The sequence below is a fragment of the Cynocephalus volans genome, chromosome 2, assembly GCF_027409185.1.
Source record: "Cynocephalus volans isolate mCynVol1 chromosome 2, mCynVol1.pri, whole genome shotgun sequence".
NCBI lineage: Eukaryota > Metazoa > Chordata > Mammalia > Dermoptera > Cynocephalidae > Cynocephalus > Cynocephalus volans.
The window spans coordinates 81,851,254-81,866,922 of record NC_084461.1 but is presented as its reverse complement, the minus strand read 5'-3'; the positions used below and the strand labels follow the sequence as shown (position 1 = coordinate 81,866,922).

The following is a 15,669-nucleotide window of genomic DNA, read 5'->3' as shown; positions in this document are numbered from 1 at the left end:
TCATGATGTCTAGCTGAGTTTTCTTGTATCTCATTCAGTTTCCTTAGAATTATCACTCGAAATTCCTTGTCAGTTATTTCAAGGGCTTCTTGTTCTATAGGATCTAGAGTATGAGATTTATTAACTTTTGGTGGTGTACTTTCTTGATTTTTTGTATTTCTGGTGTCTTTTTTTTGGTGTTTATTCATTGTGGCAGGGGGTTTCACAGTCCACCGGTTTAAGACTAATGACTAACTAGGATGTTGCTGTGGTTGCCAATTTGGTATGGCTCCCGCCGTGACTGCTCAGTTTGCCTCTAGTGTCTTGTGTGTGTGGTTGCCTCGGGTCTTGGGCTTCTCCGGGGAGCCACCTTTCTGGTCAGCTTGTACTCTGCTGGGCTGGTGGATCACGTACCACAGGGTGTGTGATCTCTGTTGAGCTTTCACTTTCTGTACAGGACTTCTCCCCGTTCCGTGTGCTCTGGCCCAGGCTGTTAGATCGTGCAGTGGCGACCCCACCGGGTGTGTGGTTCCTGTCGAGTCTCCGCCTCCCTGGCCGCACGTCTCCCCCCTCTGTGCACACTGTGCTGGGCTGGGGCGTGTGTTCTGCACCCCTCGTCTATCAGCTGGGCTTTCAAGACCCTGCTCAGCACCGCCTCGCCCAGGAAGTCTACCAGGTTTCTGCTAGGCACAGACGACCGGTCTCTCTGGGTGCCTTTGTAGCACTGTGTAGATCTTTTTCGGGTCTTGTTCACCTTTGTATCCCCCCGGTATAAACCGAGTCTAGTGCCCGCCTGCAGCCTGCTCTCCGGCAGGTTCAAGCGGACCTGGGAACTCTCCTACCACACTATTCCCAACCAGAAATTCGTTAGGCTTTTTTCCAAACTGGTGGTCGCAGAGATGGTATCTGCCTCCCAGTAACAGGAAGTTTACCGGGGCGGAGTCCAGGGTGTGGTGGAGTGACAGTTGGCCCGCCCGTACTTCCTAGCCCTCCCAAAACTGGTCGGGACGCCCCACACCCACAGCCCTGCCAGAGAACCGCGGAGGGAGTGGGAGAGGAGGTCGGCCCGCAGGGTCCGGAAAGCCCCGTGCCAGGCCAAGCAAATTGGCTCAGTGATGGCCGAGCAGGGCGGAGCTGCCCGCACCTGGGAAAATGGAGGCAGCACCGGGGCAATGAGTGGCCTGGTGGTGCAGGCGGAAGCCGCGTGGGCATCCACCCCCCCGAACAGAGCTGTGCCAGGGATCACTCACAGTGCTGTGCCAGGTCGGGCGCTCGCTCTGTCTCTGGTTTGTTGCCTTCCGTGTTCTCGGCGCTGCCGCCTCGGGCTGTTCAGTCGCGGCGCCGCTCGGGCGCTCCCAGGAATCTTCTTTAATGCCGGCCTGAAACCTCGAATCCTGAATAGGGCAGCTGGCCGCCTTCTTCAGCGCGGCCCCGGTCTCCGGGATCCTGGCTGCATCCACAGCAGCCCTGGCGCCGTGTTCCCTGTTTCAAGACTCACTTTTGCAGCTAAGAATCAGTTCTTTTCCTGCTCCACACTTCAAAGCTGTTGCCTGTAAATGAGGCAGCCTCTCCTGCCGGGGGCAAAGTGGCGTTGAGCCCCCACGACCGGCCAGCAGCAGCAGTCCTCCCTTAAGAGATGGCCAGAGGAAGGTCCACAAGTTTCCCGGCTGCCTGAGGCCCAGTGGCCACCTTTTCCACCTCAGCTACTCCGCGCCAGCCGCCGCAGCCGCCGCCATCTTGAAACCTCCGAGTTTAACTATTCTTAAATAATGTGAGGGTTGTTCTGAAACTGCCTTGGCATGAAGACGAGTCATGGACTCAGCTGCTAAGTAGGATTTTATACCTTGGATCATATTATCTAATCTCATAGAATGGGTTAGGCCTTTAAAGAAGTTTTAATTTGGTTAAAAATATTAGTAAACTAACCCTAAGATGTTTTCAGATTATTTTGAAATTAGATTCACTACTATCTATTCTGTGGGAAATGGAAAAATGGAACATTATAAATATATTATCGTTAATTCAATCACAGAAATTACCACATGGTGAATGTAATAGAAAATCAGTGGGAGTTACTTAATATTATTAAGTGAATGCCAATTAGAAACTCAATGTTGATAACTCAGATCACAGTTAAGCACCAACGGTGGACTATAATAGGCAAGGGCAGACTTATCCCTACAACCATTGTCCACTTCCCTGATACTGGGGCTGAAGAAAATCCCATGGGGATGTTAACTCTATTGCCTGGTGTCAAGGCAGGATCCTGAGGTCTGGGCAAGATCAGAGTAGGGTACTACATGGAAGAGTGAGGGCTATTTGCAGTTTGCAGGCAGTGGTAGAGACCAGGAAAGTCAAATGGCAAGGCAACAAAGCAGATTCCAGGGATGCAGGAAATAGGGAGATATATCAGAAATAAAGTTCAGAACAAAATGCAGACAGAGGTTGAAGAAACAAAAGGGGCTGCTCCGCACAGCACAGGTACAGGTTTTCTGGGTGACAGGCATGTTATTCAGTTGGACAAGAAGAGAATAGTGTTAAGAGTGAATAACATAAGATAGGAGAAGGTTCTCCATGGAATCAGCCATTATCAAGGAAGGGTGCCTACATGGATTTATGGGAATGTCCAAATGGGTGGCCAAAGCAAGATCTTAGTGAGATTCTAAAACTAACACATAGGCTTGTATCAAGGATGTCTTTGCACAAGTTGCAGGAATTTGGCAAGAGTGACTTGATGCTGAGATGCAGAGCACTGAATTAGAAATCCCCAAAATCTCTCCTGACTCATACCAGGGTTGTCCTAATGCTGAGACCAGGACTGAGCTACAGGCAGGTGTCAAGCAGCTCCAGGTCTAATGAAGCAAGTGGTGATGGTACCTGGAGCCATAAGAAAGAACCCCAGATTCAGTTCTTGGTTGGGGATCAGTGTTGGGGGTTTTCCCAACATACATCCCACCATTTTACCTTTTCTATGGGCCCCCAATTTTTGGGGGGAGAATCATATGGCCCCGGAAAATGACTTCATTACTGCTTTTTTAAAAAAGCACACAATATGGGCTAGCCATTCAGCCAACTTTGTATCCTTGGCCAAGAACAGGCATATGATATGAGCCGGTCCATCCAGACTGAATTCAGGACTTTCGCTGGGAATTTTGGGACAAAGCTATTCACTCTTCCCCACTGGATGTGAATGAAGAATCATGCCACCCTGGAGATCCTAGCAGGCAGTTAGATCATCAGGGGAGTTAGCCTATTTAGACATTAACAATGAGGAGACTCTGATGAGAACTGGAGAGACAGAAATGGAATTCAGACTATATCACTTACTTCTGATATAGCTATTACTCCCTCCATCTTAAAACACTTCCTCAGTTGTTTCCAGGTTACCACTCTCCTGGTTTTCCTGTTTCCTCACTAGCTGTGCCTTCTCAGTCTCCTCTCTGGATTCTTTTCCCAGACTTCTAAATGCTAAAGTGCCTCAGAGCTTAGACCTCAGATGTCTTCTCTTTATACAGTCATCTCTCAATATCCATGGGGGATTGGTTCCATGAGCCACCGAGGATACCAACATCCGCGGATGCTTAAGTGCCTTATATAAAATGGCATAGTGTTTGCGTATAACCTAGGCACATCCTCCCATGTACTTGAAATCATCTCTAGATACTTATAATACCTAACACAATGCCTACACATCATTTCATTCATGTGGATTCAAGGTAGAAATTGGCATGCAGCAAATTCAAGTTTTGCTTTTTGAAACTTGAGATTTTTTTCTCACAAATATTTTCAATCTACAGTTTCTTGAATCCACAGATGCAAAACCCACATACACAGAAGGCTGACTGTATACTTCATCTCCAGGTGATCTCCTTCATGCTTGTGGCTTTAAATACAATCTGTTCCCTGATGATTTTTAAATGTGTATCTTCATCCCAGAGCATTCCCTGAACAAACTGTACTCAACCACTAGTTCAGATTCTCCATTTAGATGTCTAATGGGTATCTCAAATGCAACACAATTGAAGTCAAATTCATAGTAACTCTTTATTTCCCACCCCACCCTTACCCAAACCTGCTTCTTCCCAAATTCCCCGTCTCAGTAAGTTCTATCACCGTTCACCAGTTGTTCAGGACAAAAGAGTTATCATTTCAGTTGGGGATCCCAAAACACATTCAGTGATTCACACTAGAAGGACTCACAGGACTCAGGCAGTTATACTTACTCATGGTTATAATTTATTACAGCAAGATACTAGGAGAAAAAGACACATTATATAGAGTCTAGAGAAATCCATGCACAAGCTTCCTCTGCCCTCCCCCACCGGGAAATGACACACATACAACATGCTTCTTTCTCTGCCAGTGAAATGCAGCAACACGTGTGCAGTGTTTCTGCCCAACAAAGCCCACTTGAGACTCAGAGTTCATGGTTTTTAGTGGGAGCTGGTCACTTAGGCACAACAACCAGCCACACGATCAACATTCTAGACTCTCAGAAGGAAAGCAGATGTTCAGTGCACCAGACGAGCAACACAGTCTTGTCAGTGGGAATGTTTCAATAGCCAAGTTCCTAGATGCCAGACAAGAGCTAATCCTACAGGCCCACTGTGTTAGCTCTTTCCTGCACATCCTTAGTCCACATCTTTTTCTCACACTTAACATCTAACCTATCAGCTATTTCTGTCAGCTCTACCATCAATGTATATCCTAAATTTGACCACTTCTTACCACTTTGATGTCTAATCCAAAGACAACAACTCTTGCTGGAACCACTGGTATGCTTGCTCATATTTTTTTCTCTCTGTACAAAATGTAATTCACCAAGTGGTTTTCGGTGTGAACATTTAAGACCTGCATTAGATAATACTACTTCCATGCATAAAATTTTCCAGTGACTTCTACTGTACTCTAAATGAAACCCAAAGTCTTCTGATGGTAGTCTCCGTGTTCTGTGCCTGAACTAATATCCCAGCACTCCTTTGCTCATTTCTTTCCAGCCACACTGGCCTCTATCCAGTTTCCTCAGTGCCATTCCACTTCCTATTCCCTCATTATGGAACACACTTTCCTCCATCGTGCCTCCACACTTCACTCGAAGGCCTCCCTCTCTCCTTGTCCTTCCTGAACATCTTATGTAAATAGCCGTTCCTGTCACTCCTGTACCCTGAGATATTTTTCTCCATAACACTTATTATTACTTAGCATATTTATTTGCTTATTGTGTCTATCCCCGCTGCCACCCCACCTCCCCACTCCAAATGTGAGCTCCAAGAAATCAAAGACTTGGACTTTCTTGTTCACTGCTGTATTTCAAGTACCTGGAATAGTACCGGCACATTGTGTGTGCTCACCAAATATTTTTCAAATAAATGAGTGAATAAATGCATGGATCATATGAACTGCCAAGTCAAAACTCTCCTGAAGCCACAATTACCTATGGACATTTGAGTCATTGGAGCTAACAAATTCCCGTTCATGTTGAAGCCAGAGAGTTGAATTTTCTATGACTTGCATCAAAAAGCATTGTAACTGATGCACTCCCAGTGCAATTTTCCTTGGTAGACAATTGAATCAAGATACATTCATTGTTCATAATAAAATATTTATTGTTATAAACTATATAACATAAATAAATATAATATAATATTTATTGTTATATATTGAGAATGAAGAACAGCGTTAGCAAGTCCCAAGCAACTTCTGCCTATTGTTATATAATGTTTTCAACTCATGGAGTGGAGGTTCCATGACAGCAAGGATCTCATCTAAATTATTCATGTTTGAATTCCCAGTGCTTCTCCCAGAGTTCTATTTCTCAAATTTAAGCATGCACCATTTCTGAAATCCAATACAACAAGATTTGAATCTTGCCTCTTACTAGCCATAGGAATTGGGGGCAAATAAACTTCTTCAGTTTTGGATTCTTTATCTGAAAAATAGAAACAATACCATGCTAAATGAGTTGTGTAAGAACTAAATTTTTAAATCTATATAATGTGTTTAATACAGTGCCTAGTTTATAGTAAATGGTGAATAAACATTAATAAGCATTAACTGTGCTTGTTCTTGCAGCACGAATACCTTTTCCTCTTTTATCTCTCTTTTCCATGCTCTATATTTCTGAAGCTCCTAGAGTAATGCTCCCTCCGACAAATAGTTTATAGAGCTTGAAACCAAGCAGCATAGCTAATAATTTCACTAATGAACGGATTCTGACATTTCCCTTCTTTCCCATGTTTATGCTTTTGCCGATTAACAGGAATTGAGAATTGAAGTAAACATCTAGCATTAGGACAGTAGGAAAGACTCTCATCATGAGGGTAAAGAGATTTTGGATGTTGACTCACCCAGGCGGGCCGTCTGCACTCATCAATTCACTGGATTCACAGCTCTCCACTTCATATGTGTGGATGTACCCCAGGTGTTCTCATTGATTATATGCCACCTATCTTCTCCCTGAGATTTTAAGCCTAAGGGTGATATGATTAAAAGAGATTGCACAAGAGAAATTTCTCTAATGTTTTGATGTAAATCTTATGTTGTAAAATACACTACTGCAGCCACTTGCAAACATCGAGGTGTCAGTTGCATGAGATGTGCAGTGTGTTCATGTGATGTGCCACTGAGCAGATGACTAAAGCTCAGAAGTGTAATTGATCAAGGAGAATATTTATTGCAGGAATGCTGAGCTTTCTGCAATAAATATACTCCTGAAAGGTTGTATGTAAATGAAATGACTGCAAATTGAATAATTTAAAAGGCATTAGGGGAGCTTATTACTTAAATAAATCCCCTTGTGACTCTTCAAATCTAAGAATCCTTTTGTAATGCAAAGTATTTATCTTTTTTGTTTAAATATCAATTTTTTACATATTATGTTTTCTTTTTTTTTTAAATTGAAGTACACCTGTACTAGAGAAACAAACAGTAACTGATTCAAGGTTGCTGTACCTACTGTTCCCTCAGCTTTAAGCTTTCTAACTGTTGTGCCAAGAATTGGGACCAGGAGTGCTGGACTGTTGATTCTCTTGGCCTCATGGATTCTCACATCCTGTAGAGTCCAATGGCCTGGGTCATCCACTCAAGCGCAGACTTATGTGTTTGTGCTCATTTACTGTGTTGCTCAATACAGATATTTTCTATTTGATAAGGTCAGGGATCACAGCTCTAAACTTCATCTAGTAGCTCTCCTCAACTCCCCCATCTTAAGGGCCTTCCTTCATCTCCTTTGTTATTCTTTCTTTTCAGACCCAGTTCTTTTCCTTAAAACACTTATCAAAAGTTGTAATTACATATCACCCATGCAATTCCGTGTTAACATTTGTCTCCCTCATTGACTGTAAGCATTGACAATGTCAGTTTTGCTCACCACTGTGTCCTCAGTGCCTAGCATATTGCCTGGCACATAGTGAGTATTTTATCAATATTAGCTGAAAGAACTAGTGAGTGAGAAAATTAATAAATGGATGGAAGTTAGCTAGTTTCCATTTACATGGAGTCCCTTGGAAATGGCCCTAAGCGATCTAGCTCTGAGCTTGCCCTCCAACCTCCTTCCATTCTTCATTTCTCTCAATTTGCTTCAACCCCACTGTCTTCTTGCTGATCCTAAAACACCTCGATTTCTCTCCTGTACTTGCTGCTTCCACTGGCTAGGGTTCTCTTCCCCATACTAGCATGGCTTAATAAACATAGAGAGGACTTCCTGGACTCTATCTAAAATAGCAGTTCTCAACATACCCCTTAGACTTGTATATGTCTCTGTAGCACTCATCACCAAACTTCATGGATTGTCTCAACCCCCAAATGTAGGGTCCAAGTGGTCAGGGATGCTGTCTGTCTTACTCACCATAGTATGAATAAGAACCATGCAAGACACAGAGAAGACACTGGGTAAAGTGTTGGCAGAAGGAAGAAATGTGTTCTCTCTTTCTTTTCTTTTCCTTTTTGTGTTATTGTTGTTGGTCACATTAGTATCATCCCTCAGTAATTGTTCATGACAATAAACAATTTAATTTAACCTTCATATAACTTTAAAAAGTACTTTCGTCATGGTGTCTCAAGTTTTACTTATTTGTATATTTAAGATGCCATTGTCCTATGACATCAGACAATTTATCATCAATGACCTAAAAAATGTGAAGAACTTAGAATCATATTCTCATCACCTATAGCCCAACAAGGAAGACGTATTTGTAGAAATTATGCTAATTCATTTTGACTTCTAGTAATGCTAGTATCCCTTCTGTAATATGGGGGAAATATTTTGAGCCTGTGTTTCCCACATTTTTGAAGACGCACTGTATTTTGTTTGATTTTGTTGTGTCTTAAAGTTCTATTTGATACTTATCAATAACATTAAGTAAAAAAATAAATTTAAAAAAATTTTGTAGTTTCTTTAGAATGTTTTGTAATATTCTAATTTGGAATATTCCTAATATTCCAAAGTACAAAAACAAATATATTTTTTAAAAACTAACATTAGGAAGTTTCATGTATTTTGGTTACATAGACAACCAACATGTTATAATCAAGACATTTTTGTTTAAAGCTTCTATTGGAATTATTTATAACAGTGTCTTTTCTCTTTGGCTTCTTAGGTATTTGACTATGATTTTGGACTACAGGATGACTTCATGGGTTCAGCCTTTCTGGATCTCACACAATTGGAATTAAACAGGTAACTTTTGAACTGTTGGAATATTGCTACTCCTTGTTATGCAGCTAGGCCTGTGTAATAATAGAAAATGTCAGCCAGTCTGGGTTCTAGGCAACTAATGTTTTTATTTTTTATTTTTTTGGCGGCTGCCAGTATTAGGATCCAACCCTTAACCCTGGCATTACAAGGCTGCACTCTAACCAATTGAGTTAACTGGCTAGCCCCTTGATCTGGGTTCTAGCTGTTCTTCTGTCACTTATAGCTGTGAGCCTTCACGCTAGCCAACCTTTCTCAAATCCATCTTTCTCACTACCCAATGGAATAATGGCATCTTCCCTAACTATCTCATTCAACAATAACTATTCTAGAGAAAAATTCTGTCCTTCAACACTGTGATAAGCACCAGGAATTGTAGAGATAAAAGACACATTCCTTTGCTCTCACATCACTTATATGGTTGTAATTGGGCATGAAGAAGATTATACAGGTTAATCATAATTATTAATTTAAGAATCAGCTACCTTATAGGAAATAAAACATGTGCACTTTGCTCAAAAACAGCAACTCTTATCGCTAGAGCCAAGGCAGAATCTGATCTTGCCATGGCCAGTTCACCATCACTGGGTTACCAAGGAATGCTCCTAAAGGGGAGTCAGATTGGTGGTGTTTGCTCACTGTACATTTTTACATTGTGTAACTACTTGCAAAGTTGCATTATTATTATTACTAATATTAATTCTTCCCTTCACCTAATAAAGGGCTTATATTTTTCAAAATGCACTTCAATATATGAACTAAGAATCGATTAGTACTACAGAAGGAAAAAAATAGGTTAAAAAAGGTGAAGCAGGGCTGGGATGGATCACAAAGGAAGCTGTGAAATCTTTGATAGTTTTAAAGAGAAGGAATTCCTGTCTGTTTTGATGATCATGTTACATCACGTGGCAGGAATAGTAAAGAGCAGGAAAACAGAGTAATGGGCCAGATCACTACTTTATATTTCTGTAAATGTAGGTGAATAGAGAAATACAAATAGTAAAACCCCTATATGTGTTACAATCAGCTAAGTTTGAGACAGTGGCAGTTTATTGGTCTTCCAATGGTCATTTTTGCCTCAAACTGGCCAAAAGAGCAGCCTTTTCTACACATCCTCCATTCCAACTGAAGCCTAACACAGGCTCACACCTCCCTGCAACTGAAGGAGGCATCCTAAATGGTGTTATGTGTAGTCCGTTATCATGAAGACTGAGCTCAAATTAGAGTAGACCATGCTGTTCTTTTGTAAAGGCCACAGATGTTTTCTCTGTAGATCTCTGCATCAGGATATGCAAATTACTGGACTTAATACCAACGTATAAATTTCTCTCATTTTCTATTAAAGATAAATCATTGGTGAAAAATAATTTGAAATGAAATTATATGGGATAATTGAGAAAATTAAAAGAGATTATATGCAAGTATTTATTGTGTATGTTGTCAATTACAAATTTTGTGTATTTAACCATTCCCTACCCTCAAAACCATGTAAACATCAAGTTTCTACTTTTTAAAAATCACATATTTGTGTATGCGATTTTATTCTATGTATAAATCAGTCTCTGGGTGTAGAAAAAAGTGAATAATAATAGTAGCTATATGAATACTTATGCCACTATATAATGCATTAATTATTTCTTTTAAAGAAAATAGATAAGCATCACAAAGCAATTGCAAATGTTCTTAAATCTTAACCATGTTATCATTATACCAATTTAATGAAGTTTTTAAATTTTTTATATGTAATTGTTATAGAAAAATGAACCAAATTAAATTGTAACTCCATATATGTACATATTATATATGTGCACACACTCATACACTGTAACACCTAACATGTATTTGTTAAAATAAAAGGAACAAATTGTTTCTATCAGATCATAATGATTAGTTGTAACTAAATTAATATTGGAGCAATTTACATTATAACTCTTTCAATTTATATGTGTTATCAGTCTAACTGGTTACTTGTGGTTCAGTTAAAACCCTTAACACCAGAAAATTGTTCATATTTTTCATAACATCATTTCTTGACTTGTTAATTAAACCTCATGTGAAAGGTTTCCTAGAATCATAAAACCAGAAAATCTTAGCGTTAAAATGGACCTGTGGTTTTCAATCCTGGTTGTACGAGAAAATCATTTGGGGAGATTTACAAATACACAGACTTCTTGAACCCACCCTGATCTACAAAAGTCATAGGTGTAGAGTTCAGGAATATGCATTTTTTAAAAGCTTCCCAGTTGATTCTGATGTTCAGCCAGTATTAAAAATTTTCATTCAGACCAGATCCCCCCCAACCCCCAAACCCATCCCAATTCTGGAATTTAACTGTAACGTGTACTAAAAGTCAAGTTCCACGAAGACGAGGATCTTATCTTCGTCTTGACCTCTGATTTTTACTCAGAACTTAGCACAGTGTATGGCATTTAATATGTGTTTAATACACATTTTGTAAATGAAATAAATGAGTGAACTACTGAACAAACAAGGGAACATTCTTAATTTGCCAATATGTCAAGATTCTTTTGTTTGGGGCTGGATATTCCACAGATTATTAGGCTTATGGTGGGCAGTAACCCTATTTGTTCAACATTGATTGAAACATGCAAGCAAGATGCTACTTATACACTGTCAGTTGAATGTGTATATTGCATTATTTTCTAACAGTGATTGTGGGTATTATTGACTTATGTATAATCTCTTCCTCAGAGATGTTTATCTCATTCCAAAGCCTATATTACCCAACTGTTATAAATATTTATTTCCTTGTCTTTCAAAATCTAAACAATGTCTAGGCATACATTTAAACATCCAAAAAAAGAAGAAGCATTATCTTAAATATTGGATGTTCTTTTAAATAATTATGCATCATTTTTAAAGTATGTCTATAATGTACATCAGGCAAGTTTTATTTTATATTTTCCTCTTCTCCCACTCACCTTTTTACTTTAAATCATACCCCTGCTTTAAAAAAATCCTAAAAAACTAAAAGGAAAATAGTGGTCAAAAAATGACCCTTGTTTAGTTGCTGGACTCAAATTTATAGAAAATAGCTGGTACTGCTTTCTCTGGATGTAGAGGTGACAGAGAAGGGGCTTACAGGTTTCTCAATAGTGTTGCGGTTTCTTGGACTTTTCAGCAACTTTCTAGAACCCCAAGAATGGCAGAAATCCATCCAGTGAATTCACATATACCCATCGGCCGATATTTTATTGGCCAACTTTGTATATTAATGATATTTTGATAATAACAAAAATTATACTAAGAAAGCAAAGGAAGACAAAATTGCTTTTCCTCTTAAAATAATAAATTATTGATGAAAATATGCTTTTGGCTTATTCGTTTAATGACTGTTCAAAATTTTTAATATTTTATATCACAGGCCCACAGATGTGACCCTAACTCTGAAAGACCCCCATTATCCTGACCATGATCTTGGGATCATTTTGCTCTCAGTCGTTCTTACCCCTAAAGAAGGAGAACCCAGGGATGTGGTAAGTCGCCCCCCAGCCTAGCAGGAGCTCTTTCTTGTTCTCACTTGTCTGATTGTTGTGAGCCTTCTTTGGACCCAGCAGTAATAATAAAGAGAAGCGGCGTATGAAAATCTGGCCTGTTCTTTGTTTCTGTGAGTATCCTGGGTATCGCTCGTCCATGCTTATTATATCTTTTCAACTCAAATTTCCTCTTCCACACTCCAGATCAGAACCTCTTGTTGTAAATATGGAATAGATTTGTATCTTCTATTATAATTTTATTTCTCAACTTCAGACATGTTATATTGTAGGCAAATATTAGTATTCATTCAGGGAATATGTTTATTAGTGAATTGAATATTTGGAATTCCACTTTGAGGTATCCAGACTCTACTATTTTGGCTGTATTGTCATATGTACCATCACAAAGAAAATGAGGTGAAATTATAACAGAGTTTCTGCTCTCTGGTATTTGTTTACTGAATGATGAGTGAGTATTTTTCATCTTCTTGATGGGCTTCTGTATCGGTATTACTCATTTTTCAGTGCTAGCTGTCTGTACTTCCTTGTACACCATGCTGCTAGGAGAAGTGACAAAGGATGCAGAGGAGCCAATTACTCCCACACTCTTGAAGTGACGTTAAAAAATATCAGGTTTGACCCACATCAGTGTGCTTGCCAGTGCACATTCTGCCACAATTTACCAGAGATTGTTTATTAAACTGAATGTGCTTTCATGTACATGGGAACTACTCTAACTAGCTCTGATTGTAACACATTGTAGTAGTAAACATAATTTGTTTAGGCGAGTTCAAGTGCTGTATTTCAACAATGTGGGTTTTGCTGTTAAAAGAATGCATGATTGAACTTGGGATATATTATCTGCTGAAAAAGCATTATTGACATTTTTCCCTAGATTATAGGTAGAAATAATGAAATCCAATTTCAAATTTGGAAGTATTCTAATTCATTGAAAAATCCACCTTTGAAGAAGTATTTCTCTCCATTCTTTTTAAAAATTAAATAATGAGCACACAAATTCATATATAATATTTGCTAAGTAGGGTTAAGAATCTATACTTAATTCACCGAGGAGAAAATTTCTCTTTTCCAACAGGTGTTACCAAACAATACCTGTGAGAACTTAAGATGGTGAAATTATAGTGTGCAGATGCACCTTTGTGCAGATAGAAAGGTGTGTGGTGAAAATTTTTTTACAAAGAACATTTAGAAATGGAAGTCCATCATTTTAGAAGCCACTAATTCAGAAGACGTTATTTTATCCAGCACAAGCCAAGAAGTATATCCTAGCTGGCTAGTCCACACATGGAAATACATTATAAATGTTCATTTTGTGCTTCTTTCAAATAATCCTGGTATTCAACAAGAACCTACTGTAAGCCAGTTACTATACTGGACACTTAGGATGCAATAGAACTTAGATCCAGTGAAGACCTCAGGAATCAAATAATCATTGACAGAGATATAAAATAACTGTTTTAAGTGCCTTGAAAGAAAGGCACATGTTGCTGAAAGAGCAAACATAGGAACACTCGTTCTAGTCAGGGGGACAGGGATTCTATAAGGAAGTCAAATGGGAGCTGAGGTGTGAAGTGTGGATAGGAGTTAATAAGGCAAAAAGCAGGAAGAGAGATAGTATTTCAAGCAAAGGGAACAGCACATGCAAAGGTCCTGCGGCTAGAAAAACCATGCCGCTTTCCAAGAATTGAAAAGTAGTGGAGCTTAGAGAAGGCAAACTCAAAGTGGGTGTGGGTGATCTTGGTACGTGATGACATTGGCATGTACAGGAGATGCCCAGACTGTGGAGGACTTGCTGGCTGTGTTAATGTTTTTGGTCCTTTCCCAAAGAGCAACAGGGAGCCATTGAAAGGGAGATAGGAAATGACATAATCATATTTGCTGTTTGAAATTTTTTCTGTAGCTGCCTTGTAGAAAACAGATTGAAAGGGTAAGAATGGATGCTTGGAGACCAACTAGATTACTGCAAAAATCCGGGTGAGAAATGATGGAGGTTTGGATTCGACTGTCAGTGGTAGAGATGGAGGGAAATCAGCAGGTTTACCTGTAGGAGGTAAAATCGACAAAACTTGGTGGTAGAATATTCTTACATAGGGGTTCTTTGTTATTTCAATGAAGGACAGCTCTTCATTAATAAAAATATCTAAGTACTTGAGGTCCTGGGAATTCCCAGGCCATCCAAACTTGCAATCTTACTGGAGATTGGAATGATATAGCAGCTGTTGTAGTTACTTGTATAATTTGCCTGCTGAATTTTTAGATTAAAGGGATCTTCTTAAATACTCTAACATCAAACTGTGGGTTTGAAGGATAACAGTAGTTATCAAAAGACCTCATGATGAAGCTGTGGAGTTGTTCTAAACACAGACATATATGTCAGCACAGGCAAAGTAGTTCCCAATATTAATTTTTCCTTAACAATCTTTGAAAAATTCTTCAATCTCTATGGCTGCTCAAACTTATCTTTTAGGCATAATGTCTTTCTAGTTAGAAAAAGTCATTGAAAATATTACAGTACCTGGGAGCTGATCATCAGTAAGTTATCAAACATGAATAGGGAAGAAAACAGGTGGGTTACATGAAACAGTTATAGATGAAAAATCTGGTTTATTTATCTTCTTTTTTTCTTCCTTTTCCTTTGTCTTCGTTATCTTTCTCCAGCCACATTCACCCTTAACACAAAGAGTTCCTCCTGAAATCCTCAGGCCCTTTTCTTGATACAAATCCCTTTGACTACCCCAGACTTGTCGGAAGAAATCCTTTACAGCCAAGTATCTTTTTCACTCACTGCCTTACTTCGTGCCCTCCCCTTTCAGAGTCCCAAAGAACACTGGATTTATTCTGCTGTGTGAACTGGGAAATGAAGTCTTCTTCCCTTCCATTCCATTGTTGACTCTCCCTTGGCTAAGTTCTTCTTCATCACAGGAGCACATAGCTTATCCAGGGCTCAGAAAAGGCACAGTGGTTGCAGTCTGCACCAGAGCCAGCCTCGGGCTGGTAAACATATTTGTTCTTCCAGTCCTGACCTCAGCCACACGTGAGAAGGCAGAGAGAAGGGTGACCAGTGTGGCTATCCTGGTTTATCCTTGTGATTAATAGCCAAGACATGGGCTTGGTTCTAGAGGAGCAAGCTGGGTCAGGGGAGAGGGGAGGAAGGATAAATGACCTCCAAAAGGAAATTCTACCGGGATCCAGTATCCTAGCTATTCTGATGTCCTAGATTTGAATCTGGATTTTTAAGCAAGTGCTTTTTTTTTTACATTATGATAATTCCCAACAAATACATAGAAATTCACATTTTTTCTTTTTCCTGTTTGTCCTATTTAGCAGTTATATGACTATTTTATTAAGTTCTCAAAAACTAGTTTTAGGCTTATCAACACTAGTTTAGTTTTTGAACTCTGTACAAGGATCATTTGTAGGTATCTATTTTTTAAAAAGACAAAAACAGTTATTGGTCATCTACTGAGCATTGTTCTAACT

At 39.5% G+C, this 15,669-nt stretch overlaps 1 protein-coding gene across 18 annotated transcripts in view; it reads left to right on the top strand.

Annotated features, from left to right (window-relative positions):
• Window positions 1–15,669, top strand: part of MCTP1 (multiple C2 and transmembrane domain containing 1) — a 536,345-nt gene that overhangs the window by 312,873 nt on the left and 207,803 nt on the right. For all 18 annotated transcript variants that reach the window (XM_063085528.1, XM_063085527.1, XM_063085526.1 and 15 more), the window contains 2 exons: window positions 8,577–8,656; window positions 12,057–12,168. In XM_063085528.1, the coding sequence (XP_062941598.1) occupies window positions 8,577–8,656; window positions 12,057–12,168 (192 nt within the window). The remainder of the gene's footprint in view (window positions 1–8,576; window positions 8,657–12,056; window positions 12,169–15,669) is intronic.